Genomic DNA, 27,386 nt, shown 5'->3' with positions numbered 1-27,386 from the left:
GACCCAACACGAAACTGCAGAGAACGGTTAATAGCCTAGTAAGAGTTAGAGGCACCTAATATAATTCAAATAATGGGCTGTTCCCTAACCTGATACCCTATAAACCATTTAGCTAGAAGCAAGGGTCTTTCGACATAGGATTCCTACATATGGACTTGTCTTTTGGCATTTGCAGTACTATCCATTCCCATTTTGCTAGAAATATCCTGTGTCTGGGAAATGAGCTTGCATGAGTCTAACACACGTTAACTGCAAGGCAGTATCCAGCATCACTACCTTCTCTCCTCTTCTTTCCACTCTTCCCCTCCTGCCTTCTCCCAAAAACCAAAAGAAACGGTAACACAGCTGGCAAAACAAGTCAGACCTCACCAGAGCTAAGGATCTATCTTGTAGTGATTGAAAACTGGTCCCCATCATCAGTTGTTTACTTGGTGAACTAGTTCTCAAAGCACTGTGAAATCCCATTATAGTGGGTAGAAGGCGGCCACTAGACTTCCACAAACCATCCTTTCTTATCATTGAAGCTTATTTTAATCTTAATTATCATTGTTATTTGTGTTCCATTTAAACAATGGCGTGTAAAGCTATGAACTTATCTTTTCATTTGTGCTAAAAATTATAGTTTTCAACATTGAGTACAAGTCAAATGCAATAGGTCCTTAGATTGCATTAAATAATCAGTATAGGCCCCAACCATGTGGTAGGCATTATATACGACACTAAACCTGTTATTTCATTTGGTAATGCATGTAACAAAAATTATTTCACCTAGTTTTGAATTTTTCTTTGCAATGCTGCTGTGAAAAGTGTTCTGCCTGCCTTTGGTATTACATCCTAGACAGAAACATGGGGAAGAGACTGATGATGCATCCATTCAGTAAAAAATTAGCTTTGATCACACAATAAATCGTTAAAACCATGTGTGTACTACACAGGTCAATAGCTGCTATGGCATTCACCACTGAAAGTCATTCATTGACATAAAAAAATCTAAAGGGTTGCAGAAAAACAATATACAGACGCATCAAACACCTTGTTCTAACAGCTATTTTTGAAGCAAAGGATATAGGCTATTAGAGTTCAGTAGATTATGAAACCACACAAAATCCAGTCATTCATGGAAATAAGATTTATTGAATGGCTAGGACACATTCCCCCTATTCTTTTAAGGCATTTCATAATGACACTGACAGATGAAAGGCTTGAATGCCTGGCTCCTTAGCCCATAACACTGCCAATACTCCAGAATTTATCAAAATGACAATTCAAAGCTATTTGCCCCTAGTTATTATAGAAGGGTCAGCTGGATTTTACACAACTCATCTTAAATGATTGATGAAAGACACTGGAAAGACAGTCACCATTGCCTTTCAGGTATGCAATCCATTGCTCCAAGCTGAAATGCTAGACACACATACCTCGGGATGCAAAACACACTTTATAAAAGTCATGGATAAAACATGGGCCTTGGGGAAGCATCATTATTTTTTGCTAATAACAATAAACATTTTCTAATCCTGTGAAATGTATGTGTATCAGAAAGGATGTCTGAGGATGAACCAGAAGAGGGGTGGGTTACAGATGAAGGTTAGACTAGAGCTGGAGAAGCGTTCAATGCTAAGGCCTTGCAAAACAAAACTGTGAATATCTTGTCAAATTCATTTTTCTCTAAAGATGTGGAGTGGCAACATATATATGTAAGGAGGACACCGTTTAAAGAGATTTGAGCCATATGCAACATAGAAAGTAACATTTGAAGCCACCTGGAATCCTCTCTTCTATACCCTTTGTACAATGCCAAAAAGGCCAGCCAAGAAATTACTCCTTTTCCTGAGATTTTGTCTACTTTCTTAATAGAGTCAAGGCCCAAGTAGAATGCAGGCAGTTACGTGATTAGTCATACAGCCACAGTAGAACACAACCCAGCTCAAAAGAGCAAATGAGGAAAGCAGCGTTTGTCCTCCCACCGCCTGACTCGCCAATGCCCCAGCCCGATCCCAGGAGGCAAAGGTCTGCAACGGGGCTGGCAGCCATCCGTGTTGGCATTCCCAGTAATGCTAACAGCACGTAGCTGAAAAGAAACGGCAGTTTCTTACAGCTTTTGCTGGGTTTTTTGGTGTTTGGGGTTTTTCTTTACTTTAAGTATACAGACAAGGATAAATATCACAAAGAAATTAGCTATCTTCATCAATGTCTTGAAGCTAATCCCAATACAGTACAGATCTTGCCTCCAAGAGGCTTTGTCACCTATATTCTTAGCAGATGTCTATTCAAAAAAAAAAACAAAAAAAAACCCAAAAACACCAAACCACAGCCAAAAGCCTTGAGGTCATTTTTACCTACTTTCCTGCAATGCATAATGTTCAAAACTAATTTCATTTTTTCACGATAATTTTGTGATGCCTTTTGATGCCAAAAAAGTTATTTTATTTTCTTTCCTGGGAGGAACTGCATTTTTAATCAGGCTTCCCAGAAAGAGCTTTTGCTGATCTTAATGTGAAAAGAAATCTAAAAAAAAAATATATGTATATACACACACACACACACACAGAGGAAATGTTACTTCAGAATGACAGAGTTTATTTGACAGCACAGAAGATGAAATGGCTTAGGTCCTTAAATTCTCTCTTCTCTATAGACCACAGAAGAGTGTTTGGAAAGCTGAACACTGAAATACGGTTATGTTGAGAGGCTGCCTGGCTTCTACTGCACATCACAGGAACATCTGGAGAGATGCGATTAGAGCACAAACAGCTGCAATGCCCCTGCTTGCTAATCTGAATTCATTGTCACCTCGTGCTCCCTCACCGACTGCTGCATCTACCGAGTGACCTGCATTTTATAACTCAATTCTCAGCTGTGTGGTATTATCATACAAATATTAAACAGCAGCAGGTTCACTGGTCTGTTGACAGAGTGGGCAGGCGTCAATGGGCTGACCTGCTGTCTCTGCCAGTCAGCCAAATACTAGTCCTGTGTAACCACCAGGTACCCAAGCCGTGCCCTAAAGCAGTTAGAGAACTCACGCATGACTTGGGATTCGATGATCTCATCAGAAATCTGTCACTTTCCCAATGAGGGACACCGCTTTACTCTGCCGACATGTGTGGAAAGCAATCACCTATGCCGCGTACCATAAATCCAAGCACAATATTCCAAGCAGAGATGCTCAGATTGCTGGCCTTCACAAGAAGACAGAATCATACAGTTAGGGACAAGTACCACAGGGTAACAGCACAACTCAAACTGTCCTGAAATGGCCTGGCCAAATCCTGTTTGACCATGTGATCACAGAATGGTTGAGGTTGCAAGGGACTTCTGGACCTGTTTAGGAATTGCAAAGACAGAACTCATTAAAAGTTTTTGGCGTGCCAAGAAACTGACCTGCGGCTCCTAGAACAAACTGTAACAACAGATTTTTGTACTTCACATATCTCATCCAGGTAGAGAGGAAAAAGATGATCTTTGGGTACTACTCAGCAGATGTTTTATTACAGATACCCAGTTCCAACTGGGACAAGAGCTTTAGTGACCTGGGGAACCTCATTGCCAGAGCCCAGGCCTATGGCAGCACTGCTGGCAATGCCACCCATCACCACACATAATCAAGCACTGACCTGGCAGGTGCACCAGGCTGCAACTCACTGCTGGTTTTAACTGGGGTAGTAACATTCATTTATCAGAACTAACAGGTAAATTACAACAGATCCCAAAAAGAGCGAGGAAAAGAATAGAGTGAACTACGTGAAGTGTTCCGAGATAAAGAAAACAGGAGACAAGAGCTTATCTTCCCTGCAGTATCACAGATGTCCCCCAATGACACAGATCACAGCACAACCTATTCAGTGTAACGCCTTAGGAGAAAGCCAAATTCACTTCTATTCCCTCCTGCTTCTGCAACATTGCAAGGTTCATTGATGCCACTATTTTACTGAAAAATTAGGATCATGAAAAACTATAGAACTGCTGAAAAACTTCACTTTCCACCACGCTCAACTCTAGCAATTTGTCATTTTCTTGGGTGTCACATACTTATTTTGACCTCCTCAACAGCTCCACTTATAAACACTTTTAAAAATGCATTTCAAGGAAAACAGTTAACAGGTGAAATCTTAGTTGCTTAATATATTAGTAAATATATTCTGTTATTGAATAGCACAGGAATAAGCATGAATACTGGTAAAAAATGGAGTCCCTCACTATCAAGGCATCAGTCTAAAAAATAAGTAACTCTTCATTTTATGGATGATTGTGGCTGATTGTGAAACACTGAAAGTGCCCTTATCTCTCAAGAACAAATGGGTTTGCCTAAGAAATAAAACCAAACTTGTTTCTGTATTTAAGGCAGGTGAGATTCAGATCACTAGAGCTGAACTTGCCCCTCTGCAGCTCCAGCTTCGGCTCTGATCCAGAAGGCCTTTTACCTGCGACTTTTTACAGAGGTGATTTTCAGAACTGAGCCGTCAAAAAAAACTAGCTCCAGAAGGCAAACATCCTCCCTGTCCTTGGGCACGCACTGAAAGGAACAACTGACAATCCCCTGTGTGCGACCCCAGCAACCTGCACCAAACAACAGATGATATAGAGAGGCAAGAAATACCTGCATTTTATGCAGAGAAAACTGAATTGCTTCCAGACCTTGCAGGATTCTGTTCTCAAGAGACACAGTGATCGTTCCAGGATAATGAAAGCATCCATGAGGATCTGGAGACAGGCTTTAGGGAAGCACTGACCAGGGTGGTGAGGTCAGCGATAAGGCTCTAGATAACCGCGCTCTCAAAGCTACCTCGAAAGCCAGGCTTTCATTGCTAGGATAGGGATGTGCCTGGAGCAGCTAAAAAAATCACCTTATAAAGCTTATCCTCCGAGAGCATCAGCATGAAAATCCTGAGTTAGAATACAAGTTTATACTAAGATGGCTTGCAGCGCACCCAGGAGAGAACTCTTGGTCTTGCCATGAAATCAAAACTATAAATAAAACAGATGTTTCCCAGGATGTTGCCCCAAAGGAACAATCGATGGACCAGTTTAGAGACCAGGAAAAAATATTTCTGAATTATTCTAGCTTGAAGTAACACAGAAGATTAAAAGGCACTTCCATGTTAGTTGTAAGAGTTTTTGTTATGCTTTAGGTACTTTCCCTGCTCTTCCTGCCGAGAATTCTCCTGATAGGGCTTTAATATAATCTAGTCTGACCTTCATATTATTCTCCCTGCCCTTGAGCATTTTAATCTGTACCCCACCCAATGAAATGCTTAATAAACAGTAGGCATAAAAATTTTAAATGGTAACTTATCAGAATTTTCTGTTTCTTCTGATAAGCCTGACAAGTGCTTTCCTCCCATCACTGGACTCTGGAGAGCTGATGGGTTTTCCCTTCGCTTGCACTAGGATGTTCTTACTCCTTCCTTACCCTTATTGGGCTGATGCTTCCCTTGCTTTCATTCAAATCAAATCCCAGACGTAAGATGCCAAAGGTGTAAGAGCTGGCTACAGCAAGAGGTGTTTTGTAGAGGAATGAAGCTGGGTTAATTAATATAGATAACATACAGCTGTGGGCTGGCTTCAGGGGCAGGGGGTTGGCCGATGTAGATAAGGTGCAGCTGTGGCTGGTTCTGTGAAGGGGTTTGGCAGCCAATGAAGTGGTTAAGAGCCAAGGAAGAGAGGGGAGGAAAAAACAGAGAGAAGAGAGAGAACGCACACTTGGGATGAGGAGAGACTAGGAGAAAGCAGCAGAGGGGCTGGCACAAAGAGTATGTTGGTATGAGATGGTAAAAGACCTTGTTGCAGCTTGATAGTTTGGAGAGTGCTGCAACACTGTTTAATGGCTAAGACCCATGCTACAGTGCAACAGTTTATGCCCAAAAGCCCCTTCCACAAAATAGTGAGAATTCAAGAACAAGGGCTCTCAGCATCTTGAACGATCATTTGGCCCGTGTAAGGACAGCACAGACAATACTGTTTTGATCACTAAACTTAGCATCAACATCATCTTTTGCTTACCATCTAGACTAAGTGCTGACATAAAATGCCAAATTTATTTTTAATTCTGATACAAAAAAACAAGATGTGCTGTGTCTCCCCAGGCACTCACAGCAGACAGCCTGATAGCAAAGAGCAGGAAAGGTGGTTCCTGCCCAACCTGGCCTTACCCGAGAGCAGGAGACTGGAGCAGATGTACAACGGGAAGATGCCATTGGCTTCAGTAGGCTTAGGATCAGCCCCTCATGCCTCCCATCAAACACCAGTCCAAGTCCTTCAACAAAACCTGGAAATTATGACTGGATGGAAGAGAAACCCCTCCCTATGCTACAGCCTAAATCTGGGACTTGTCTCCACTCAGACTGATCATTCTTATGCAATGACAGTCATTGCTTTCTCCACAGGACACTATACTTCAAAGCAAAGTAATGTACTGCCTTCAGTTACACTAATGCAATCCCCTTTGATTTATTTCTTCTACCATTTCAGTCAACGTCCCAGCGAGTCATCTACTTACCAGCTGCACATCTGCTTGACAGCTTTAGGGATCTTTCTCAAGCAATAAGTCCTGAATGTCTTTCCAGGGTCTTATGCTCCAGCTCTTTACTGTTTAGAGGATATTGCTCTATTTATTCTCAGCTTCATAGTCCTCTTAATGTTTATCTACCAGCACTGCCATCTTTCAAGCCACTGTACTTACAGATAAGGCCTCCTGCATCTGATTACTGGTCCAGTTATTATTTGTTAGTTTGTCCTCTGTATTTAGATGTATTTTACATGTTTGCTGGCTTCATTTCCACACACTATTATCCTTGTCAGAGATAGAGAATAACAGTTGCAGTCATAACAATGATCCTGTAGCCAGCTCCACTAACATTTTGCTAATTTTTCCCCCTGCTCCTACCCCCTTAGTCGTGATATTCAGAATTAATAACAGCTTACAACTTACAGTGGAAGGGAAAGATGAATCACACTTTCACCTGTTGGGTATTTTATTATTCCCAATAAAAATACCAAGATATTTGTTGTCTTTTAAACTTGATCTTTCTACTAGTAATAAAATAGACCTTTAAACTCTTACTAAATATCTGACTGAAAGAGGACCTAGTTGGTTTTGGTTTTTTTAATTACCTTTCACTTGCATGATTTGCCTAAGGTCATGAGTTTTCATCTCCACAGGAAAATCTGGCTAGATGAGATCCAAGGATGATCTTGCTGACTTCAGCCTCAACCTTACACCAAGTGCTCAGTGAGATACTTAAAAGTACTGGGTTTTGGTTGCAAAATAAACCCTACGGTGCTCAGACCTAGCTATGTTCTACCACAGTCTCATCCTGGTTTTCATATTGGCTTGCACTTCTTAAAACAAGATTCCCGTTTCCTTCACCTAACACCAGCTTGACAGATAGCCCTTTGACAACCTGGTCCCTTGGAGTACCAGTATACTCGCTGGTGGACAGAGTGAGAGTTAGTGTGTCTGTCTCACAGCTGTTCTGTGTTTCCCACCTAGGAAGGGACTCCACAAGTGCTTAGCACTACTGCCTGCAGAGGGAACCTGATTGTCCAACTCCTCAAAACTCCATCTAGTGTGTCATTGTCTGTTTTCAAGCCTGAACTGTGTCTTTCATTACACTAAAGGTCTCCCTTCCCATTAATCTTGTTGAGCAGCTCTCCTCTCCAAGCTCTGCTGCCCACAATTTGTGATTCCTTATTGTTGAGCATCCATCACACGTAAAATCAGTTCTAAGCACCCCATTACTCACATATTTAGAGATGTCAAAGCAAGACCTCCATGTAGCTCCCAGAGCACTTTAGAATTCCCTTCTGCTTTCCCATCAAAAAGGCAAAAGGACACAAGCAGACAGCATCTTATATGAACTTACCAGGGAGGCAGATTTCCTTATGCAGAAAGTTATGAGGAGGAGCAAAGCAAAAAAGGCAACTATATAGTACAGTTACAGTTAATGATGCATGAACATCACATGGTTCAGCTGAGCAAGGACCCGGTCCTGGGTCCTTCAGGTGACTTTTTCAGTGCCAATACAATAGAACTTTCTGTGACAACTCCATATGGAAACTAAAACGAGTTTCCTTTCTCGTACTGTAATTTATATTAGATGATTAGGCACAGAACTTCAGGACTTAGAAACTACCAGAGCTTTCTTCTGCTCAACCTGATCTTCAGTTTGGTTGGAGACCATCTCCATAAACAGTTAGGACACGTGTACATACAACTATGTCCCAATGAGATCAGGGAAACTGGGAAACTTGGACAGGGTGCGAATCACAAATATAGGGTGTCTAAAGAAGTTTCGTACATTCAAGAACTTCCATTATTGGGATAAGCCTCAGAGGAAGTTGCGAGGCTTGTCTCTAAACAGCATCCTTGAAAACTTCGAATTCACACACTTAATATTGGAAAGGAAAGGATGATCAATTGGTCTCCAGGGTCTGTACACTAATGGATTCCTTTTCCCAGCACAGGACTGCTGTAGCTCATTCATTCTCTCATTCATTCATTCATCACAGCTCTGCAGTTGCGCAAACAGACTCTGTAAACAAGAACTCTCAACCAGCAAACTCCCACCGTGCTGGCAATATTAAGTGGCAAGCATATGAACACCCTGCAGAGAAGCAGAGGCAAATAGTTCATTGATATTTCTTTTTCCTCTTATCGGTATCGTTGATACTGCTTTACAACTGATGTAAAAAGATAGGTTACGCTGGTAATAAACCTCAATACATTAAGGCTCCATACAGACTGGTTGCTGAAGGCTTAATATCAGTCATAATTATTATCCATAAAATGTTATTGAATCAGATCTTAAAAGTTAATGCTGCTTTGTTTCAGGAGATAAAGAACAGTAGGCTGGCAAGGCAGAGAAGGAAACATTAGGCTTTTGATCAATCTTTGTGCAATTTAAAACCTTAACCACAAAAGGGACTCGGCATTTCAAATATTATCCAAAATCCAAAGAGCTGGCCTAAGCAGAGTCCTGTGGCAAGAGCGATTGCTCAGAGGAGGATTTATCTTTTAACTTGGTATCAATGCCCAGATGGAGGATGTAACTTTTCCTGAACTCAGGACTGTTGAATGCTGCCCTTTCAAGACACTGTGCCGCACCTCAGACTGTAACGTGCACTTAGTGGGTACGTCATCCCACCACCAAGGGGCTTTCCTAAGCAGCAACCTCCCACACCCATTTGAGCCCTTGCTGCTCACAGCATCCCCTTCAAAAACAGGTATTTGCCTTCCCAGCCCTCACACTAATACAAGAGCTCCATATCTGCAAAGCAGGTGCCCAGACAGAAGGCATCAGGCAACTGGTCAATGGAGCACGCAAGATGCCTTAGCATTTACAGCTAATACCCTCCCTGTCCACAAACGTTTCAATCCGCTTTCTGCACTCACAATATCACTCAGCCACCTCACCCTTTCCCTCTCTGTAGTACAGTATTGCAACCGTCTGCAACCATTACTCATCTCTACAAAGAGCCAAAAGGAAGAAAGCGACAACATGAGAGTGAAGCCATAGCGCTTCCCAGCAAGAAAAGGACCTTGGCTCGTGCGTAAAATGAGCCTTGTCTCTTCCTTTCCTTAGTTACTCCAGGAAATACTAATCATCACATGGACACCTTGGTGCCCTGTAAAGTGAGGAGGGATTTTTTTTTTTTTTTTAAGGTTGATCACAGGCTCTAGTCCTTTAAAAACAAAGGGAAGCAAGGTTATATGACTTATGTGCCAACACTCTCTAGCCAGACCTGACTGGATTCACTCTTTGCGTCTGTGATGTACCTGTTTTGCAAAGCAACCATTAACTTTGGAAGCTTCATGGAATATGACATTTTTGAAATCTAAAAAGTATGCCAAGGAAATCATGCAGAAGGGTAATAGGAAATACTTGCAGGGAGACCTATTCTGAATTGTCTACACATAGATAAGGCACAGAATTCCTTTCCTTAAAGATTTTATTAACCTTTTGCTGATGGAAGGAGATTACTGATTGAGAGCTAGATGAGGTCAGTGCAGCAATTATATTTCGAATCCTCTTCAAACAAGGTTCTTGTACAACGTAAGAAAAAAAGTTGACAAAATGAGTCGTTACTTAAACCAAGTCTTTTAGAATAATTAACCTATAATAACTATTCTGGCCTCCTCTTCAGCCTTGAAAAGTAATCCTTTCTCATTAGTTTCAAGTTTAATTAGCATCAATAATGAAATGTCCCTCAGAAATAACCATTGCATCATACTCTCTAATGCTGACATACGCTGCCCTACCAACAGAAAGGCCACAGGGTGATGTCCAAAGGGGAGAGGCTCAGCAGATCACAAATGCTCCCACAACCAAAAAGCAAACAATACTGTAAAAAGCATGGAATATGAAAAAAACAGATTTATTTGCAAGACAAGTATTGCAAACACAGGGTGGAGCACAGAAGACTGGAAGGTGGTTTTGCCAACAACTGCTGCAGTATTTCCAGTGAGCTACCAAGCCTCTCAACTCTAATTTTTTGTTCTTTCTTGGCCTTCTGGCTGAAGCAGAAAGAGACATCGCAATTTACTATATTCTATATGAGAAAATTGTATTCAGCACTTGCAGTCTAACATAATCAAATAATGCTTTTTCCATCCCTGGCTTCTATGATCTCTCTGTAAAAAAGATATAATAGTGCTTAGCATTGTCACCAGGGTGATAAGACTTAAAGTACTTTGAGGATCTAACATGAAAGAGGCTATAAAAAGCCCAGACATTCTGATGCATCTGAGATAGCCTGTTACTTAACAGGCCAGTAGAAACAGCAGGCGAATGCCAATGTACAAGCTGTAATTAGAGGTCTGCTGCAACTTGCAGAGCTCTGAAGGATCACCATGGATTTCTGATAGGTGAAGTCACAGATATTCATTTGGTTGTATGTCACAGGCACTACACTGGCTGCATTCAGAAGAACCACGCAAGCTTTAAAAACTGAGTTGGAAAGAAATCTACAACAACACAGAAGTCCTGAAAAGAGTATGACAGAGAAACACCACTACTGATATGCCTACGGACGCACATCATTCAGTACGTAGTTAGGCTAATATCACCTCTTCCCAACAGACATCAAGAAATACAAAAGCACAAAAATCCACGCACAGCCATATCGCACCGTGCTCCCACCACGGCAGTAGCCCTGCTTTTTCCCCCTACACTCACCAGCACATGTTCTCTGCTCTTCACCTTGCACAGAATCACCTTCTCTCCCTTTACCCAGCTTGTAACTTGGAGTCATGGTTTTCTTTCATTACAAGGTTTTTTAAGGTATGAGACCAGAGTGAGTTGCTTGTCAATAAGAAAACAGAAGCTTGCAGGAAAAGCCTGCACCTCTCTTCACACTGCACTGCTACAGTCTGAAACAGATTCAGCATAGGTCCTTGTTTGGGCAGGAAAAGTAGTTCTACTGCCTTGATAGAAACATTCAACTACCACTAAAAGACTTTTGAGAGCTGCAAACTGAACTGGAGAGCTGTTAGAGACAAGCTATAAAGGGATGCACCACATTCCTAGAACCATCTAGATGAAAGGTTCATCTAGTATCTCCACTTTGCCACCAGCAATAATCCAGGAGGAAACAGGCAGGCCACTAAAGTTTTACACAACCTCAAACCCCACATTCTGTTAATTTCTGATACCTTAAGTAAGAAATCATAAAGGACAAACCTTTTTCCCCGATGTCTCCATGATGTTTTCTGTTCCCAGAACAGCCAGCACTCAGTTCCCTCAGCTTGCTCAGCTCCCCCCAGCAGCCACCAGCAACCACCACCTGCAGCTCCTCACTGCAAATGAGACGGTGCCCAGCTGCAACTCCTAAATGCACCCTGCCCAGCTGCCCCCCGGCAAATTAATCACAGCCTATCCTACTCGCCCTCACCTCTTGCGGGGCTACAAGTAACCCTGACCAAGCCCTCACAAAGTATTCAAATTGCAAATCTAAATTTGACCATTTGACTTTAGTCAAAGGCAGGGTTAGTAATTTTTCCAAAAAACAAACCCAGAAACTCAATCTCTTTTAGCATCAAAGAAAACCAATGGCGCTTTTAAGTTTCAGAAGTTTGCTATCACTGAAGTGAGGGAAATAGCAGTCCTATGGTTAGCGCTGTAGAGATGGGAATAAATCAATATGGTAGGCTGGTTTAGCTTTTCCCTTAGAAATCTGAAAGTTCAGGCTGCACCTTATTGTCTCTATAGACGTTCTTAGAAAGCAAAAGCACTAGCAATCCACACAAAAAAAAGCACCTTCTACCAACAGAGTTCATAAGCAGTCAAAACTACTCTTGCTTCTGGAAGCATTTTGTGTGACATGACACGTTAATGGCAGAGCTGTGTATACACCACCCCTCTTCTGAGCCCGGTTCCTCATGGGTCTCTCCTCCTCGCTCTGTGCCACGCTCACTGATGACAGACCCAATACCACAAGATAATTAAGCTGAAAGTCAAAGCAGAACTTAATTCTTGCAGCTACCTACTGAAGTTCTTCAGCAAAAGGAAAAATAAATGCAAAATACTGATAATGCTGTTTTCAAACTGTGAGGATCGCTGGATATTTGGTACCAATTTTTCCACGCTCGATTCTGTCTTTGTACAATAATTTACCATTTCATTTAAAACACCTGTTGTTAGAAACTTGCCTGAAGTCTGCCTGCAGCCAGCCACCAGCTCTTTCTACTGGATACAGCTAGAACACTTCAACCACATGTCACAGATCCTACACGTCTAACAAGTGAAGATGATTCTCTTTCACTGCAACTGTCATAGTTTACAGCTCCTGAAAGCAGCGATACCCGAGTCCTATCCATGCTGTCACAGGGGATTTCTGAGTAGCCATGCTAAGGAGGATAGTGACAACCATGAAGCTACGCGGCTGCCTCAGTCATAAATCAAAATACTCATGTAAATTAGACTTTAGTCTCAAAATGTGTTTCTTGCCTAAATATTTAAACACATAAATAACCTCCAGCCGTTCCAGCTTGTCATTTTAAGCTTTCTGACATTTATTGTTCGCAAGAAAAGAAAGGTCAGACTTATCAAATCTGCATTTATGCTTCCATGACATTTTTCTCCAACCAAATTTTTCTGAATTAGAGAAGCAAGACAAATGTGGCACATTTCATAAAGGACCTTTCTCAGCTCAGCACTGCAGTCTCAGCAGCCCCGTTGAGCTCAGAAGTGGCTTCTCAGGAAACAGATGCTGTGGTGCAGTGGATAGAAAGAAATTTGGAAAGCAGGCCACCTGAATTGCTGTTTGCTGCTAGGTAAATGACTTGTGCCAAAAAAGTAGATCTCCTGGTCACAGTACTCTAGTTCTGGGCAACTCAAGTGGATACTTTGGTATGAGATTTAAAGACAGGAAATATCCAGGCACCATGTGGAATTTGCTGCCAGTTGGGAGGAAAACCATAACTTGGGAGTCCCAAAACACCACCACCACAAACGATTTGGCACTGATATACTGAAAAGGTAATACTGTCTTTACTATGATGAGGCTCGTTTATTTGGGAATTTTGTAAGTGCTAAATACTGCCAGTCTCCCCTCACTTTTTCTACTTTTTTTTTGCTAATTCACAAACACAGATTTTATTTCCTGTCATGTAATGTTCCTGTGAGATGTGCAGTGAACCAAATGACCAGATTACTTCAGGATACAATTCAATCAGATGCTGCAAAACCACCTTTCGTCTTGAAAAATGTCTCCACTTTTGTATAATTAAAGACTTAAGTGTCCCAGTGCACTTCTTTGCTGTATTTATTCCCTGGTTTTAAGGATGAGGAAATAAAAACACAGCAAGTTTAGACAAAACATCTTTTAAAAATGTGCCATACATGTCCATTAAAATAATAAAATAAATAAACACAATAAACTGATACTTGTGCCTCTGCTGGTGTTTGTTTATGGATATTTTACTGAACAGGCTTATGAATAAGAACGGAACAATGAGCCTAAAAGTAAGCAAAATTTGTGGAAAACAGACCTGGAATTCATAAACACATTAAGCGTTATCTAGACTCCCATCAAAGGTCAGCAGCACTGCATAACACTGGTCCAAGCAAAACCACGTGGAATAGTGACCATGGCATGTTTTCCATGAACCACTCAAAGCCTGAGCACTATTTCTAACACTATCTGCCAAATAATTGGCAACAAAGCTGCAAAGCCCTAAATCTTCACAGTCAGCATGCAAACAGTGAACATGGCACCATCAGTCAAGCGAGTCATATGCTATGAGTTTTCTTGCTGCTGACAGAGGAAAGTGACTTGGACAGACACAGGCAGGACAGCAGCAGGACCAAGGATCATGCCGCCCATGAAGCCACGCAAACCCACCACTAGGCAACCGGATTCCTCTTCAAGAGGTATTTACAGCTCAAGAAGAGGCACTGTGGACTGACTAAATTCACGTTCCTGGAGAGCACCAGTGACTGGAGCCCTAGAGGGAGGTGCTACACACCTAATATTCAGGGCAGGAAGGATGGGGAAAGATGCTCCTAAGCACACTTAGGATTCACTGTGATTTAGCAACTGGTACTCAGCATGCTGGCACCCACGACAACCTGAGGGCAGAAAAGAAAAACTTCATTTTGCACTAGTTCATGTCTAGAGTAAACCCAAGTGCAACTCAGGCCCATCCTTAAGCTTTGGACTGGCCAAGCTGGCCTGATAGCTGAGGCAAAGCCCAAAACCCCAGCAGAAAAGAGCAAAACCACTTGCACTACAATGAAAGCCTTTCAGAAGCCCTACTGCAATGCTTCAGTCTTATTTATCAAGTTTTGCCACTGATTTGTCAGAAGGTCAGATCTCAGATGTTGCATACAGTCAAGGATGAGAGAAAAAGAGAGCAACTGCAAAGTGACATCTCTTACCAGTTTTCTGCTCAGTACAGCACAGCTCCAAATTGTGTTCTTTGAAACCAGAAAAACAAAACTAAAAAATAACAAAAGAAAAACGTAACTAAGAGACCTTGATTAAACTCTGATACCTCTAGAATATGCAGAAAGAATTCTGCAGGCTTTACTACAGTCAGATTTCAGCTTGGAGCTCTGATTTTCATTTACAAAATGTCCACTTTCAAGCCCATATTTTCATCTAGTCTGAAGTGCTTTCTAATCTTTAGGCAAAGGGTTCTTCCTGCAAATGAGTTCAGGTGCACGGTAGCAGTACCCTAAAGATGTAAAGCCTAATTGCCTCAGCATTATAATAGCACTGGTATGTAGTGAATGCAGACAGTTTCAGGGAGAATACATGTGGCAAGTTAATAAAATTTTAGATGAAGGCCACAGTGCAGGAGTAATATTTTGCCTAGCCAGAGGATGAAAAGTTATGCATTGCTATTTAAAAAATATAATTGGAATGTTAAATCTATTCCATGAATGAAAGTACATTGACCTTTAGAGGGAGGAATGACTCATTTTCATCTCTGTATGCCCCTTTTTAACATATGCTTCCCACCTTTGCATATGTAAGTAGCAATTAGTTCTCATGGGAAGTTATTTTATGGCCATTTCAGCTTATTAAACTTCCTGGGTAAACTCTTAAGAAATCTATTTAGCAACATTTGTGGCTCAGGTGCCCTACAGTGAGTGGATTGGTTACCTGTGACGTTAATATGAAAAAAATCCAAATGTCAGTGGAGGGTTAGGGTGCAAGGGCTGTGCACCACCATGGAGCCTGTGTGAGTGTAGAGCACTCACCTTGGACCAACCCAAACCCATGGCCACCCACACTTTATTATTTGTGGGATGGATTTGCCAAGAAGGCCCTCCCAAGACCTCTGCACAACACATGCTAGCCTATCTGATCTTCAAAATCCTAAGCCCAGCAGCAGAGGATCAGTCACGCGAGGGAAGGGACGGTCAGTCCTGATGCTCACAGTTCTTTAACTGACAGTCTCTATGTAGAGAGAATTGAGGATTTTTTTCCCAAGAAAGCTCAATAACCTGTCCAGAGGGCACACTGCTAGAAAACCCACTGTGTTTCAACACTATATAGCAAATCCTGTAAGGCCAGAACTAAAACCGGCCAGGACTCTGCTGACAGAAAGGTTCACTAGCTGTTCAGTTTCCCAGGGCAAAGCACTGGTTTTGATTAAACTCTTTTGCAAAAGGTTTCCTTGGAGTTAGGGTGGAATTTCCAGTCAACACCAAAGGCGATGAGAGCAAAGCCAACAGCAACCTAGTAGTTGTGAGGTTCACCTAAAATATGGGAGATCTGCAGCACTGTGATCTTCTCTGAGCTTGCCCCTCCCTTCCTCTGCATTTTTTGTAGTTTTCTTCCACAGAAATTATTGAAATAAATTTGATTTTTTTGCCCCAGAGAAGCACTGGGGGAAAGAGAAGCCAATACTAATTCTGAAAGCATTTCCAGGAGAGGAAAACTCTCTCTTACCCGATTTTGAAAATGCCAAGCTGACCCAGAAATGGTACATGGGTTGAAGACCACAGCTTCTCTGAACGGAAGCTTTTTCTTGCAGGATGCTCTGTTCCCATGAGGATGAGTGTGAGAGAAATCTGGCATTGACAGTATTTGCAGGAAAGCCCTGTAGAAATTCCTGTGAACTTTATGGTTTGTCAGTTAAAAAACAGCAGTCCAGTAAGTACATCCTTTACTAATTGTTCAGTAACACACTGAGACAAATTGCTTTACGCTTTGTACAAACATGCTGTTAAAAAGGAACAAGGTTCACTCCAGTTAAATACCTTTGAGCCAATATCAGAGAGTGTAACAGTTAAAGAGAATAAAGCATTATTTACAGGACTGTTGTCACCCTTAAAGTCAATAGGAATTCATTCCCTTGCAATTTTTTTCTCTTCCTAAAACATAATTCATTCTCCATTCACACAGAGGATAATTTGGCAAAAATGATTTAGCAAGGTAATTACATCTTTTCCTGGGAAGTACTGAAATCCTGGGCATCTCCAGCAGAGGAGAGGGGGGAGGGAAAAAAAAAAAAAAAGAAAGAAAAAAAGAAAAAAAAAAAAGCTAAGCGTCAACGCAAGTGAAGCAGCTTTACATTGTTGATGGGAGGATTGTGTTGTTTGAAATCCATTTCCAATTAGCTTAACCAATGAAGGAAAGGCTCAGTTGCCTTAGGAAGGGCTTTAGTTAAGCCCCATACACATTAGCTGCAATGGTGTTAATAATTGCTGGGATCTGCACACTTACGGGCTGGTGGATGCTGTGCATGCTGTTATCACTGTGTCAGCACATCCTGCTGTCGGCAGGGCTACACAGCACAAATTTAAGCATGGCAGTGACACATGGTGTTCACATAGGCAACACCTTTGCAAAGCAGAAGGAACGGGGTTTTAATGTTTTTAAACAAATCCACATTAGAAATCCAGTGCCAAGCCATGTAACACTAAGACGCTATTGCAGAAAAAGCAGAGATGCAATTTTATAGTGACACAACTTCAGCACGTTAGCAACCCTGGTGGAGAATCCAAGAAGAGACTAGGATTTTTACATGTTATGAACAGCTGCTAGCAGAAGTTATTACTGTGATAATAGGTAAATGAGGTCCATACTCCTTCCCTCTGCTCCTCCTTCTCCTGCACCCCCTATGATTGACTTCGTATTACTGCGTTGCAGTAAGGACAGCAGAGCCTTGTCTCCAACACAATTTTTCAGGGGCATTGCTAACCACTAATCCATCTCGAAAAATATGCATTTTTTTCTCAACAGTGAGACAACAGACAACATCCAGAGCCTGTGGGTTTTACTAACTTTGGTTAAAGCTCCATCTGCATTGTATCCACAAGATCAGGGCACCTGTTAGTCCACCTGTATACCCTTCACCCGGGTTAAGCACACCGTCCTCCTCAAAGACAACAAATGCACGCCCTCCACCTCCTGTACTACTATAAGCACGGGAGTCAAGATGGCATTAAAAGCTAAGGCCGTATCTTCATTGCCAATGAGGGAGATCCATAAAGCAAAACTGCTACTTACAATAAATTCCCCAAACAGAAAGAAAGAGACGGTAGGTTTTGGTGTCTTTAATTTTTATTAATTGTTCTTTTTTTACTGCAACATGGCAAGGCAAGACCTGCTGGAAGGTAGGGTGTGGTGGCCTCACCTAGCCACCTTGTGGCAGGCAGTACCTCTGTGTTACCCCTGCCAGAACTGACACACGAAGAGCTAGCCCAGGTATCTCACCTCAGCTACAAGCTGAAGACTGACTTGCACCCAGCCCCCTCCAATGGTCTGCTTTGATTTTTGTTTCAAGCAGCAAGGAATGATATGGGTTCAGTTTGCAGTTATTAAGATTACTGGCCCAGCTTTTCAGATGAGCATCAAAAATCAGTTGCTCCAACTCTGTATTCAAAGCCCAACACTTGCTTCTGTCACCTCTTGTGAATTTAGTTAAGTATATTCTGTGGTTCATTAAGTATGTGACTACTCAGGGACACACCATTGACTTCTACACAGCTTCATAAAAGCTACCAAACTTAACTCACTGTGACAAATTATTTGGCCCTTCAGTCCTCTAGGTATTATATTCTTTTAGTGGGAGATCCTGAATCAGAGCTTGTGTTAAAAGTACAATGCACACACAGAATGGAAATCTCCCTCGATCACTGGCCCAAAGCAAAGCTTTCATGTGAGGCATCAGAGCTGCCTCTGACTGCAAATCACCACTGCCCAGAAAGAAAATTTTAAGCCAGGTCCTCTCTTCACAGAGGTACCAGGGCTACATGTATCAGCCTCCTCAGATGTACAACTGGTCTCACTATAGCTGGTAACGGTGCAGTTTGCTAAGGCTCTTCTGTGGTTTCAAAAGGGACAGAAATTAACTTTGTTCCAGATACAGGAAACTCGGAAGAAAACCTGCTTCTTGCAGGTTTGTCCGTCAGCCATTACCCCGTATGTGTAAAGAGTTAATAGTATTGATACCAATAGCCCACACCGCGTACCAATTTAGCGGTCAGCCTCAGCTATGGAAAGCTTTGTGCTGTTCCCTGAAGTCTGCTTGCATGTAACCTTGCAATCACTTGCAGCACTTTGAGGAGGCTTCCCTTTTTAACATGGTATTTTTTAAGTTTCAAAGAACCCGATCTTGCTGTCCTTAGACTAAGGACACTTTAACCTCCGAGTCTGGCTTGCGGCTGTCTGGGACAAACCAACTCCTGGCATTTCGCAAAAATCCCTAAGCGCTTTCAGAATAACCCTCCTGGCCCCACAGAGGCTCCTCCACACATTTCACGCCGCTAGAGCGCTGCCCTTCAAGACAAGCCGCTAGGGAAGCCGCGACTGCTCGGCGAAGCCGCGCTGCCCGCAGCCGCCGGGCCGGCAGCGAGTGGGGCTCCGGCGCGGAGCTACGTCCCGGCAGGGGGTCGCGCCGCACCGCCGGGGGGCTCCGCGGGGGCGGCCGCAGCGGGGGCAGGACGGGAGCGGGCGAGGGGCGCGGTGCGCGGCATGCAACGCACGGCTCACCTGCCGCCGAGACGTGGAAGAGGAGGCGGGGGCGGGCGGCGCGGATGGCCGCCGACAGCCCGCGCTCGCTGCCCGGGAGGGCGCCGCGGCGCTCGGGCATCAGCCGCACCCGCAGCCGCCCGTCGCCGGCGCGGAGCCACCAGGCGAAGAGCTCGGTGAGGTTGAACTCCAGCTGCGCCCCGGCGGAGCCCGGCGGCGGCTCGCCGGCGCAGCCGTCCCGCAGGCTGCCCTCGCCCACCTCCAGCACCAGCTGCTTGGCGCGCCGCAGCCGCCGCCCGGCCGCCGAGGGCCCGCCGGGGGGGGCGGGCGGCAGGGCCCGCGGCAGCCCCCCGCGGGCGGCGTGGAGCAGAGGCGCGCAGTCCAGCCGCAGGCGGCACCGCGCCGCGGCTCGCCCCGGCGGCCCCAGCACGAGCTCCCGCACGTAGGTGCGGAACAGCGAGGGCACGACAAAGTCCACCGCCAGGCTCCTCCTCTGCAGCCGCGACAGGCCGGGGGTCTCCCTCGGCCCCGCCGCCCCCGGGGCCAAGCTGAGGGCGAGGCAGGCGGCGGCCAGGAAGCGGGCGGGCAGCCTGCCCCCCGCCATGACCCGCCCGCGGCGGCCGGCAGCGCCCCGTCCTGCGCCCGCGGGGCCGGCGGCCACGGAGACGGCGCCGGGGAACGCGATGCGGGGCCGCTGCGGAAGCCGGTGCAGCCCGGGGCCGCCGCCGGGCCGCTCCGCCCGGAGCCGCCGCTGCGCGGGCTTTGCCGGCTCCAACTACCCGCCACAACGCAGGCATTACCCAGCGAGCGCTGACATCACGCCCGAGCCCGCCCGCCAGCAGCCAATGCCAGCCCCGGCAGCCGTCATTATGCAAATGTCCAGGGGCGGGGCGAGCGGAGACCGGGCTTGCGGCGGGGGGGGGCCGTTCATTGAGAAAAAAAATGGCCCAGCGGCCCCCGGCGCTCCCCCGGGCCGGCCACGGCGCTGCGCACGGCCCCCGGGCACGGGGCTGGGGGAGCGGCCCGCAGCCGGAGGCCGGCGCGCTGGGAAGAGCAGGGCTGGAGCCGCACCTCCACGTGGCCCTGCCGCCACCCGCGGGTGGTGAGGGGCTCTGAGGTCCCGTCCCTCGCTTCTGCTCTGTCTTCTCTGTCCCTCTGTGCAGGTGATGGACGGAGCTGTTCGGTTTTCTCCCTTCCCTCTCTCTCCCCTTCCTTTTCTTCCCTTCTTCCCTTCCCTTCCTTCCTTACCTCCTTAAAGGCTGATGTCCCCAAAAGGATCCTGGATGTCAAAAAAAAAAAAAAAAAAAAAGAAAAAGGTGAGGAGGGAGGGAGAAATCCTAGAGCATAAGTCATTCTAAAAAAGCGAACAAAAATCTTCCATTTCGGAATGAAAACAACAGCCTTAAGAAAGGTTCATGCAGCAATTCTCCCCCTTTTTTACCTTTAATAAATACAATATAATTACTGTAATTACATTAGTGCCTTAGGATAGCTAATCATAACTCATTCATATTTCTGGAAGTTGCCTATAGGAATTAATGACTTATTATTATCTCTTTAGTTTGATACTTAATGCATGTATATTTTTATAATCCAGGTACTTTAACTATATAATCATTAGAGTGCAATTATTCTGTCATGCAGTTATTCTTCTGCTTATATCAAATTAATGTTAATATACAGATATTGTGAGGCAGAACCACAGTGTAATGCCTCCATAATTGTCGTGCCAAAGACCATAATTACAGGCGTGATGCTAGAAAAGGGAACCAAGCTCTCTTCTGTGCAGAAGAGTTGAGGAAGTAACTTCAGGGCAAGCGCTGAAGGCTTAGTTAGATAACACGCTTCAACCAGAAAAAGCCCCTTTTGTGCCGCATTCAGCCTCATACACATGTGCTCATCTGCAACCCATCCAAGATGGTGCCGTTTCCCCAACTGGAGCTAACGGGCTGCAGACACAGCCGCGTTTTCCCCCAGCTCTTCTTATTTCACAGCCCGTTAGATGCACTTACCCACTATGTGTACCCTAACCCTTCACTCCCGAGTTCTAGAAATACTCTGGGGCTCGGTCTTCCTTTTGTTAGAGGAGGAAGACGACTGGAAACTTACTGAAATACACATAAGTGTTCTGTAACATAAAATCCAACACAGAAGTATTTCAAATTGATCTGTATGCTTCTATTCCTTTGAGCTCAGACTCCTTACTGGTAAAAAATGTTAAATGGACTGAATTAATCATGAGCCACTGGTCTTTTCATTCATCCTCCTCTTTTACTCTAGCGGATAGTCACATAAACACTATCTCAATCACGCATCGAGAACTACATCCTCAAACCTGCCCTCTTCACCACATCATTTTGGACTATCATCTTGCTCTGCCTGAGTATCACATGCTAGTGAGAAGAATTCCAATTATTGCAGAAAATGGTATGCTGGGCACAGAAAATGTTCTAAAAATCTCTACAGTTTATTGTGGACTGCTTTCCTGCTTGCGCAGATCAGATTGCCATCACATGAAGTCGCTGCTGTGGGACTTCTATGGTTTTCAGTTCTCAGTATTTTCCTCCAGGATTCAATCAATTTGAGCCTAATACTGGGCTCATTTCAGTCACTGGTAAGTCTCCCATTGACTATAACTGGGCAGACCCAGGACACAGTTCAGATTTTCAGCTCATGCTAGGAACAGAACAATTTAATTGATTCCTTTGTGCTCAATGTCTTGCTAAGACAGACCATGTCTTTTCAAATTTACTCTTTGTTTTGGAAATTGTACAGGCATCTCACTGACCTTCATCTTAGCTGGGAAACCAAAGCCGGCGCCAACGACAAGTCAGGCTGGCATGACTAAAAACTTTCCTCTCTGATCTCCCCTTAGAATGAGATCAAAAATGCGTGGTGGCACACTGCAGTCTTCTCCCGCACTCCCTGTTCATATTTGTGGGTGCTGTTGCCTGAAGTTGAATCAGTCACTCCATCTTTTCAGCCTCTGCCTTCTCTACTACATTTGCCAAAAAAAGCTGTTGAGCAGGAGGAAGTTTTGTGACATTCCTGACCTAGGAGTAAAGGAATTTGTTTCTGGTCAGTGTCATCGGTGTGGGTGACATTTCTGGGGATGTTCCCTCGGGGACAATATGGAAAAAGCCCTGAGATGCCTGGGGAGAAGACAAAGGGAGGATGATCTTTGCCTGCATTTGGGTGGTGATGTAGCCCTGCATTCCTAAAGCACACAGGGCACTCAATGAAATAATCTGCATGTGCTTGGGGAAAAAACCAGTAGGGTGCTGAGACTCATGGCAGCTAACAGTCTGTTATTTAATAGTCCCAAGGAAATTAGGTATGTGTGCTCTTCCCGCTGTATTGCCCTGTTTCATTCCTACAAAACACAAGAAGGTTAGAGCTGAAAACTGAAATTAAGAGGTGTCTTTATTAATAGGCTTTAAATGAAATAGGAACAGCTGTTCATACATCGAAAGAGTAAAAGTGAAAATGGACCCATTAGTGAATGAAGAGAGGCAAGGAAATCAATAAGGGATCTCCAGTGGTTGAGTTTCTGGCCTGCCTTTTTATCTCCTTTTTAAATTGGTTTTTAACAGGGAGAGTGTTATGGACATTTGGGAAGGAATAGAAGCCTGGCCAATACAGCTGCTAATAAAGGCCAGGTAAGGAAATACTTTGTTCAACTCTGTGATAGGTTGGGATCAGCAGATCTCGACAATATGCTTCCAAGGTTTTTAATTTAGCTAATGAATTGACTCTGTCACTGGCAATTAATTTTGAAAAGCAGAGGAACACCAAGGAAGTCTCAAAGGATGGGGGGAGGGAATTAAATACAGTACTAACCTTTACAATGGAGGAAAAAAGTCACATTGGTAGGTCTACATTTCAGCGCCAGCAGAAAAGTGAAAGAGACCAAGCCAGACACGGAACTTCAGTGGAAGCATAACAGTGTGCCAGCTGAGGTTGTGACACCCCCAGAAGGCACACTCTGCCAATAAAACTCACAAACCTCAAACATTAAAGAATTTGTGCCAGGAAAACTATATTACCTATTGGGGCTGTAATTGTAACTGTAGATGTTGGAAAAGACCTAGTAAACTTCACATATCCACATTCTAGCAAACCTTTGCCAGAACTTCATGGGAAATATTACTAGGGTAATAGAGCAGAGCAATTATCGTGCGGCCTCAAAATCAATCAGAAGACTATTGGAAACTGGAGTACTGTGAGTGGAAGATGGGTATATAATAGACTGAGCAAGCATCAGAAATTGCTTTGTTTTAATTCTGCTGGTACTTAGCTGAGAATGTAAACAGTATCAGCTCCTCAGGCAGCGCTGCCTTGGGAAGATTTCACCACAGCCAAACGTGGAGATCGTAATTTCGACAGGCATGTCAGTGTCAGCAAAGCAAAAGGAGAGAAACATTGCTGAGGGACTAAGCCAAGCTACCAACAAGGAGATGGTATTTAAGAACGGTGTTTTTCAGTTACATTTTGGGAAGAAATAGCGACTACTGTGTATAAGCACTGGTGGTGTACAGAACAGAGGGAGATGCCATTTGTGTTTTCCCCCTCCCAGTGAGTTTCCAGTACAAGTCATCGGTTGTCTGTGCTCTGGGGATACATTAGACCCAAGGTGCAGTGGCAAGGCCTCAGAGCAAAGTGTCTGCGCACAGCAAATATTTCAACAAAAGAGCTGAGGAATGGGGACCAGTCCCAGATAAAGTTTTCTGTACCTAGACACGTCAGCTTGGCAGAAAGAATACAGAGGGAACTGGCGATGGACGTTTTATTTGGGACTGCATAGGAAGAGAGCAGACTTCATGAAGCAGCAGCCATAGCCCCTCCATTCAGTGCAGTCTTGCTTCTTAAGCCTGCTGAGCTAAACTGCCTGACAGGCATCTTAGACCAATGGGATCCAGCTGACAGCCCAACCTTTACTCCTGTACATCTTCCCTGGCTAGGGTTAGGCAGAACAATTGCTGATCAATTTGCATCCAATTTATGAAAGGCATGTGTTGACGTCCTTACTCTCTGCCTTGCTGCTCTAAGTCCTAGGAAGAGCAAGACTTTGATCCAGAGCTTGTAATTGAGAGGCCAGATCTGAAAGCCTGTAAATCTCAACTGTACTGACTTCAATGAAGCTACTTAGAATTTACACTAATGAGGCAGAAAGTAGATTCTGGCTCTTGCTCATCACTTTGTAATCACTCTGGCTCCCTGAAACAAAAGCAGTGAATCAACAATGCTCATTATTTCATTTACTGCTTTGCTTAAGCTACCTGCCCTTTCTTTAGCTATTGAGTGTTTCTAAAGTAGCCTTCCATTTGCCAAGATAAAGCATAATAGCCTCTTTTATTACCTTCTTTTTTCATCTTCCTCATCATGTCAATTAGTGTGTTTGCATTTTAACAGAGATCCTGCCTGAAAGCATTCTGGCTGCTAATGTCACAATTAGTGTTTCTTTCTGTTGGAGCAATTATAGGTGATAATGTTACTATTTGACAGTGTTTGTGTTCTAATTAAGAGCTTGATTGCAAATTTGGTGCTCAATTCCAGCCAAGCTGCTTCTTTTTCATTGGGTATCCCCTAGTCACAGCTTTCTACACATTCCTGGAATTATACATGGAAAATAAAAACAGATGAGTCATCACTTCCATGAAATATTGTCTCACTTCCAACGAGATTCATCTCTCCTACTTTCTTACTGAATACTCCAAGCATTTTTTCTTATTTGGTGAGGATCTTTATCAAGGACAGAGCATGCCACAGATAAAAGCGGGATGGAGCTTTTGAATGACAAGTTTAATCCATCACTTAATGCCCAGACTTTCGAGTGTCAGCCATGAACCACTGATTGTTAATATCACCCAGCACCAGGGCGCATCAGTACAATAGTTTTCCCCATTAAGAAAAACAAACAAATCAATGCTGAAAATCTGTCAGGCTATAAAATGGGAAAAACCGCCCTATAAAGCAGGTTTTGGGACAAAAATGGAGTAAGATGAATTACCGTGTTTATAATAGGGGAAAACACCATTCTCATTGCCAAAAAAACCCCAAGATTCCTGGTCTCACCTTACTTTTAACACTATAAAAAATAGCATGGAGCCATTTGCCAGCATTACCTTTCCTGCAGTTCTGCTTGCTTCACCTTGCATAAATGCAGGGGTCTGCTTCTAAATCTGCCCCAGAGTTTACATCCCTGTGGATGCTGGTGTGCACAAGGGAGGTTATAAAGTATATGGGTGAGAACAGAGCAGGGTGGAAGCTAGTAAGCATCCTGTTTGTGCAGTCCGCATTGTGATTTTTGTACCATGTAGGATCAAACACATCACCAATGAAGTGTGATTTCTTCCCTGATCACCTGAACGAGCAATATACAGGCACAAATATGAACTTGCCTTGCTTCAGTGCCCTCAAGTGAATTGTGCTCACAAGAGGGAAAAGGCCAATTTTATGGCATTTGAAGTGATGGTTGAAATTTCAAAAGCAGTCAAGCTAGCTACAACATTCCTGTCTCACAGATACCAAAGGACCTTGCAGAGGAATTCTCTGTCTGGGAAGCAGTTTCTCCAAGAAGACTCAGTTGACCACATTAATTCAAAAGAGCTATACTGGAAAATCAAAAATATTTCAGCATAAAGTGCCCAGTGTGAAGCCTGGTCCTATACTGACCGGTACAAACCACAGTTCCCAGAAACAAGGCCTCACTGAAAAGCTGTTGGTGTGGACTGTGAAACACTGGCAAGAGCTCTTGCTGCCCAGGTCCTCGTTAGGCAGACCCCAGTTGGGTCTTGCCTTCTCCCAAATACATTTCTCTGAACAGACTGCGGAACCATTGAAGTGTCGGACACAGGGTCCCAGGCTCTGAACCTTGCAGGCAAAGAGCAACCTGTGGCTCAGTTTATCTGAGTCCACAGGTCTAGTGCTAATCACTTTATAGCTTAAAGGACTTTCCCTGTAGGTGCTCTGGATTTACAATACACTTCTTCAGGGTTTTAATTAAACATATGGCTAAAACATACAGACATGCTCATGAAAAGATGTAGAAGCACAACCACTTTTTACATTACCTGCCAATGTATGCAAGGAAATAATAAAATACTGTGTACATTTCTCTGCCTCCATTCCCTTACTGCTGTCATAGGCTCTCATATTTTGAGGTGCTCAGGAATCCTCTTGAGGTCATGGCTTTTCCTCTGAAACACAGAAGCTGTATTCCTTGTGTAGCTACATCCCTTCTCCCTCAGCTAGCCCCCCCCCCCCGCCTTCCTCTTTCCTGTCCAGACTTCACGTGCCTGTAATTCTTCTGAATTTTGTCCAGGTCATCATGCTCTATGGCCTTCAAGGCTCCTACAGACGCGTGGTCTTTTTGAATCACCTGTCTGGGACTTTTCTACTCTGAACATCAGACTCCGTAGCCAAACTACACTGGAATACATTTCACATAAAACCCAAGCATTTGTGGTTTTGCTGTTTCAGAGCAGCAGCCAGACTATCTCCTTAGTACACAGACATACTCCCCCCAAAATTGCTGTGAATAAAATATTTCAGGTCTGCTTTCTAGGCTTGTGGCTTGGCACATCAGTGGCTTTTAAAACAATTTCTGAATTCCTTATAAGTAGTAACACTCTTAAATCTCATTCTCTGGAAATGGAACAAGTTCACTGAGGCTCTTTGGATTATCATGTTAGGATCACAGGTCATGTATCTTACTGCAAATGGAGTGAAAATGACCTTTCTTCAGAGGTGTACTGTGACCTTAAATTCAGGCAGTTGTATACATCCGATCGTTTTGTTTAATATTTGTTGCGCTATCACAGAAGGATGATTTTTCCCATTTCAGAGCAAAAACCAGTCATAGCTATGCTCCTTCTGTCTGTGAAGCTAATTTAATGCTGAGTCAAGCATTGCAAGAGAAATAATGATCAGTAAGTGCATATGCAAGAAACTTTAGG

At 43.9% G+C, this 27,386-nt stretch overlaps 1 protein-coding gene and 1 long non-coding RNA gene across 2 annotated transcripts in view; both read right to left on the bottom strand.

Moving 5' to 3' along the window:
* The window catches only part of ALK (ALK receptor tyrosine kinase), a 322,417-nt gene extending 302,219 nt beyond the window's left edge, over positions 1–20,198 (bottom strand). Inside the window, exon 1 of the mRNA XM_040611688.1 lies at positions 19,450–20,198. Within this exon, the coding sequence (XP_040467622.1) occupies positions 19,450–20,032 (583 nt within the window). The 5' untranslated portion in view covers positions 20,033–20,198. The remainder of the gene's footprint in view (positions 1–19,449) is intronic.
* Positions 20,199–20,523: 325 nt separating this feature from the next.
* Positions 20,524–27,386, bottom strand: part of LOC121096471 — a 40,347-nt gene continuing 33,484 nt past the window's right edge. The window contains exon 3 of the long non-coding RNA XR_005830532.1: positions 20,524–20,707. This is a non-coding gene — a long non-coding RNA (uncharacterized LOC121096471). The remainder of the gene's footprint in view (positions 20,708–27,386) is intronic.

The sequence above is a fragment of the Falco naumanni genome, chromosome 12 (genome assembly GCF_017639655.2).
Source record: "Falco naumanni isolate bFalNau1 chromosome 12, bFalNau1.pat, whole genome shotgun sequence".
Classification (NCBI taxonomy): Eukaryota; Metazoa; Chordata; class Aves; order Falconiformes; family Falconidae; genus Falco; species Falco naumanni.
This window is presented reverse-complemented; position numbering and strand designations above follow the sequence as displayed.